This window comes from Aedes aegypti, chromosome 3 (assembly GCF_002204515.2).
Source record: "Aedes aegypti strain LVP_AGWG chromosome 3, AaegL5.0 Primary Assembly, whole genome shotgun sequence".
Lineage (NCBI taxonomy): Eukaryota > Metazoa > Arthropoda > Insecta > Diptera > Culicidae > Aedes > Aedes aegypti.
In genome coordinates, this window is record NC_035109.1 from 68,799,605 (window position 1) to 68,805,390 (window position 5,786).

Consider the following 5,786-nt stretch of genomic DNA (forward strand, 5'->3'; position numbering starts at 1 on the left):
TGCATTTCACATCACTCGCTCCAAGTCGTCACAGTGGTCAGTTTGTTCATTCATCCAGTTAGAAATTAGTGCTACCTTTGTTGTACTCTGGTGAATCATTTTTTTTTGTCGTACTGCATGTGTGCAAGGAAGAGCATTTCGGCAGAAAACATCATCCCGTTAGCTCCTTTGTGATAACAGCGAAAAATTCCCTATCGATTCAACGTTGCAATGTCCGACCCAAGACTGCGCCAACTTACCATCAAAACAGGTGTAGTGAAGCGCTTGTCCAAGGAAAAGACCGTCTACGAGAAGGAAGTTGTCACCCAGCGGAACCGGATCGAAAAGCTGAAAACCGAGGGCGCCGACGATCATGTCCTTCGCAAGCAGGAGGAAGTGCTGCAGGAGTCGATGATGATGGTCCCGGACTGCCAACGGAGGTAAGTTGATGAGGCCAGATGGCCGACCAGAGATCAATGATGCGTGGGTGGGTCACCGTAGTATTCGGCATAGCGGTGAATTTGAGGTGTTTGGGAGAACATAACCTTAGTTTTTGATCAGTTTTGTTTACATGCATCACAGTGTAAGAATAGCGTTCACTGCACGGTCAAAATTAAATAATTTTGAATATGAGTTTCCCTTTCGGGCGAATTTAATTTTAACTTTTAAAATAATAGGTTCATTCTGCAATCTTCAGTTATTCCCTCCCCTTGGTTATGCGACCTTGCCGCGATGGGAGGGCATAATCCATTAGCCCATATGATGGAAACCAAAGGCGTAACCTGTAGTGGTGGTATCACATTTTGGCATTTTTTGCTTAAAGCCGCGTCATAATTCATATGGCATAGACGCAATAATATCTCGGATGTGATCCAACGGACATTCTGCGTCATTGATAGAATTGATGCCCATTTCAAATAATTAATCTATTCGAAGTGGACATTAATACTATTGGTGACGTTCAGTTTGCCTTTTGCTAACCAGAATGATCCGTAGCCACTCTTACTATTAGCTAGCTAGATACATCGTTATCATATACGACGTAGGGAATACATAGGAACTTTTAGGAAAATGACTAGTAGATTCACTGAGTAGAAATAAGTGGCGACAATCTTTTTTTAATATGGTTTTTACATTGCCATAATAAGAAATACCTCTTTTGTAACAGCGGTATAAATAATCTAATTCCAGCTTCATTTTCGCAAAATTTACAAGTAGAAAGTAGGCGTTGTGAAGCATTGCATTTGCCACCGAAAAGTGAATCATGTAGGAGACTGTAATAGAAGCCTAAGGTAACTTTACTTTTCAATATTCACTATAAAATGACTATGGAAAGTAAGACGCTGAGATCGATCATTAGGGTACACTTGCTAGTTTCGAAAAATTGTTGAACAGACAAGGAAAGCGACTTTTTTCTTCAAGGATATATGAACGGAATGACCAATAAATTCTTTTAACAACAACAAATTAAATTAACTAGAACTACTACTAAACAGCCTAATTTTGTTAAAACTTGACGACAATTGACATTTAAGACTCTAATCTAACGTAAAAGACAGGAGTAATCAGAATAGCACTTGAATGACAAATTATTCAAAACCATTTCGACTAAACAGTATTAGTAATGACACTACTACACTACTATTTCAAACAAGTTCTGATGGAGCTGCTGATTTTCACAATGCTTCCTTTTCTCAGAAGCAAGGGAATATGGGTACTTTTCAAGAACTATCACGTCACAATACTAATAAAAAACAGTGTTCATGTGGGCGCCATTGCCTAGTCCGTCTGAGTATTGGTCCTGGTAGAGGGGAAACTTGGCAAAAGCCAGACCGAGGGTTCAGCCTTGACAAGTTAAGCTGTCAGGCAGCTCCAACTGAATACCATACAAAAAAAAAAAAAAAAAAAAAAAAAAAAAAAACTTTTAAAATAATAGGTTCATTCTGCAATCTTCAGTTATTGTATCGAAATGATAAAGCTTATGTTTTTCTTTGCATATGCAATAATTGGCAAGGATGGCGCAGATAAGAATTACAAAAAGAAAATCAATTTAATTTTAACCTTCCGATGTTGCGCGAATTTTTGTATCGCAATCGATCGCTTGTTGTACTTTGTAATCTTGATTTTTCATGTTCAACTTGAAATACCTCGCGATCTAGATTAAATATAGAAAACCCATCTTCGACAAAGTTGCTTAGGAAATCAAGGGCTGACTGACGTATGGTGGTCATTCATATACGGAATTTCGCTACCAGGCGACGCTGGTGCGCAAGAAATTTTAGTTTTGAATTTATTTCAGCAGCCTGACCATTTAGGCTGTGAACCGTTTCACCGATTCGTTTAACTTTTAGTTAAAATTTTACGGTTTTGGTAGTTATTTTCCCCTCAAATGGTAAAATTGAACTTCGCGGTCGAGTCATTTGAGTTTTGATAGTCGAGTAGTATTTCAGAACAAAGTTGACCTATGATTAGTTATTCTGAAATTACCGGGAGCAGAGAATAACTTTTGAACTAATCAAGTTTAACCATGCCCCAGAGCAAGGTTATTTTTAACCAGAGGAGAAATAACTATCGAACTGTTAAATTTTAACTAAAAGTTAAACGAATCGGTGAAACGGTTCACAGTTTAAAGATGGCGTCTTCGGCAAAGTTGTACAGTCTGTGAACCAATTCATCGATTCGTTTAACTTTTAGTTAAAATTTGACAGGTCGATAGTTAATTAGTATAGATAGTCGAATTAATATTTTATGCAGAGTTTATTATCTTAAAAAAATCATCAAAATAGCTCCGTAGCCAGGTCATTGGTCACATTTAGAACACATTCTACAGTAGAAATTTTTTAAATATTTGTCATAAGATGGTGCACAAATACTTTAAACGAGATTTAATTACTTGTTTTAATTATGAATCGTGGTTTACGGCCAACCAGCCGAGTGGAAGTTTAACAACTACCGAAAAGCTAAACATTACATATAATTTGCAATTGGATTAGATGGACAAATTGATGTGAAGATTTGCGAAAAAGTTACACGTCTTCTCAGTGAGAATCGAACTCACGACTCCCCGATCTCTAGTTGGGGCGCGTTAACCACTACGCCATGAGAGGACTCATGAACGCAGAAGTTAACCTGAATTCGATTTCAGCTCAATAATCACGTGGTCCTCTTTCGCAAAGTGCACCTCTTTCGGAAGAATTAGATGCCCATCCAAACACAACGCTTTCTATATATAACGCGCCCCAACTAGAGATCGGGGAGTCGTGAGTTCGATTCTCACTGAGAAGACGTGTAACTTTTTCGCAAATCTTCACATCAATTTGTCCATCTAATCCAATTGCAAATTATATGTAATGTTTAGCTTTTCGGTAGTTGTTAAACTTCCACTCGGCTGGTTGGCCGTAAACCACGATTCATAATTAAAACAAGTATTTATCGAGCAACGGACTCATGTTCCGTAACCGGTCGTTTGAGAACGTCGCGACCCATTGGAAGCCCACACAATAGAAACCTCAGCCAGCGCAGTTGCTGGCTAGTGTAGTGTGCTATTCCTATATCTAAAAAACAATGCGCTCTCGGGCTAGGCATTGGATATATATAGAAAGCGTTGTGTTTGGATGGGCATCTAATTCTTCCGAAAGAGGTGCACTTTGCGAAAGAGGACCACGTGATTATTGAGCTGAAATCGAATTCAGGTTAACTTCTGCGTTCATGAGTCCTCTCATGGCGTAGTGGTTAACGCGCCCCAACTAGAGATCGGGGAGTCGTGAGTTCGATTCTCACTGAGAAGACGTGTAACTTTTTCGCAAATCTTCACATCAATTTGTCCATCTAATCCAATTGCAAATTATATGTAATGTTTAGCTTTTCGGTAGAGATTTAATTATTTTTTTTATATGATATGACGGATCTTGGCGTGAAATTTATTTGGAACCTCCCGTAACAACCCAGTTATTCACATTTTCCATTTTATTTTCAGATTGGCAAAGGCGTTCGAAGAGTTGAGTGAAATGATCAAAAACGAAGAAGAGTTAAAGGAAAGCGACCAATATACAGCTGCAGTAGCCATTCTCGAAGACGCAAAAGTAAATTTGCCTCATTAGTTGCGCCTTAGCAGACATCAGTTTTACTTCCACAGATTTTACTGCTATACATAACCATTAACTTTAGCTGAGTTCCTTAATTTTAAGCTAGCTTTAGCACGCAGCGAAAATGTCCACTCTACCGTTTTTCGATCCCACTAGACCGCCTCCACCTTTAGCGATTCCGCCACCCCTCATTGATCAGCCTAGCGATCAACACATTGTACAAGAGTTCCTCAGCACAAGACACAAATCGTTGAACAAGCAGACGATTAAGGAATCCTCCGCTGCGGTATCAATTACTGATCTACGATCCGAGTTACATGAGCTGATAGAAGAAGTCGAACATTTAAAGACTAATAAGGAAGTGCTGGAAAAGGAAATCGCATCCAAACCGGAATCCGAATGGGATACTAATTTGGAGCAACTAGAGCTGGTTCGGCAAAGTATTGACAGTAAACTGATGCGCTTGAACGATTCTGATCAGCTTAAGCTGCTGGGAAAGAAGTTGCACGTGCGCAGGAAAAAACGTGCTTGGCTTAAACGGAGAAATAATACATTGAAGCAGGAGAGAGAAGAAGCGATTCAAAATCGCGTAAAGCTACACGCACAGATAGATCAATGGCAGAGGGAGCAGTTGAAGCTGGTGGAAAAAGAAAAGCAGTCTCAACAAGAGTTGGATTATGCTAGTCACTTTCTAGCGGATGTGCATCGCCGGAAAGCGGCATGCAAACGGCACTTGGCTAAATTCGAGAGAATGATGGAGAGAACCACTTTGGACAAGGATATGCAAAGCGAAATAGACGAACTGCGCCGGGCATGGACCACTAAACTGACCGATTGCGTTAAAGAAGAAAAACGTTTGAAGGATGTGCTGGCCCGAAAATCGGCGGCTAACTACCAACGACGAGTGGAGAACGAATGGAACAAAACCTTATTCGGAGATGCGATACCGAAAAAGTTCGAACATCCATTGCTCGGAGCAGACCGCAATCGGGAGGTGCTGATTGAAATCCGTCGTGATTGGGATGCCTGTCTGGTCGATCAGGACGATGCCGAAGGCAGTGCTATTCCATTGGGGTGGGTGCTGCCACAGGCGAATCCTTCGTCAAATTGGGCTAAGTATCAGATAACAGAAACAGCTTGAACTATAAGATAATGTTGCACTTACATTAGTTTAATAAATTAAAAGGATACATACGGTTGATCGTTTCATTAATTTCACAGCGCAACAGATGTTTGTTCCAAGCACAAAAATACCGCTATTTGCTCGATTTAGGGTGACTAAATTCATTGCAGTTTCCAATAACAACTTGGGTTTTTGATATCTTCTTCTTCTCCTTGGCATTACGTCTTCACTGGACCAGAGCCTGCTTCTCAGCTTAGTGTTCTTATGAGCACTTCCACAGTTATTAACGAAGAGTTTTCTTTGAAAAAGTTGCCATTTTCGCATTCGTATATCGTGTAACAGGTACTCCGTGCCCAGGGAAGTCAAGGAAATTTTCATTATGAAAAGATCCTGGACCGACCAGGAATCGAACCCAGACACCTTCAGCATGGCTTTGCTTTGTAGCCGCGGACTACAACTACTCGGCTAAGGAAGGCACCGGGTTTTTGATACATTGGCTGTTGAAAATGTATTTTTTCATAAGGGGCCGTCCATAAATGACGTAGCATTTTTTCACTGAATTTTTACACCCCCCTCCCCCCTCGTAGCATTTCGTCACA

At 40.3% G+C, this 5,786-nt stretch overlaps 1 protein-coding gene across 2 annotated transcripts; it reads left to right on the plus strand.

Annotated features, from left to right (window-relative positions):
• Positions 1-5,258, plus strand: LOC5567530 (tubulin-specific chaperone A). Of its 2 annotated transcripts, none has more exons than XM_021850153.1 (2): positions 1-419; positions 3,956-5,258. In XM_021850153.1, the coding sequence occupies exon 2, from the start codon at positions 4,189-4,191 to the stop codon at positions 5,203-5,205; it is 1,017 nt and encodes a 338-aa protein (XP_021705845.1). In that variant the 5' UTR covers positions 1-419; positions 3,956-4,188; the 3' UTR covers positions 5,206-5,258. The 2 variants fall into 2 exon arrangements, with proteins under 2 accessions (XP_021705845.1, XP_001657525.1); XM_001657475.2 differs by having other exon boundaries at positions 2-419; positions 3,956-5,244.
• Positions 5,259-5,786: the final 528 nt, after the last annotated feature.

Coding starts and splice junctions, on each gene's coding strand:
- LOC5567530 (XM_021850153.1), top strand. CDS start 4,189: ATGTCCACTCTACCGTTTTTCGATCCCACTAGACCGCCTCCACCTTTA.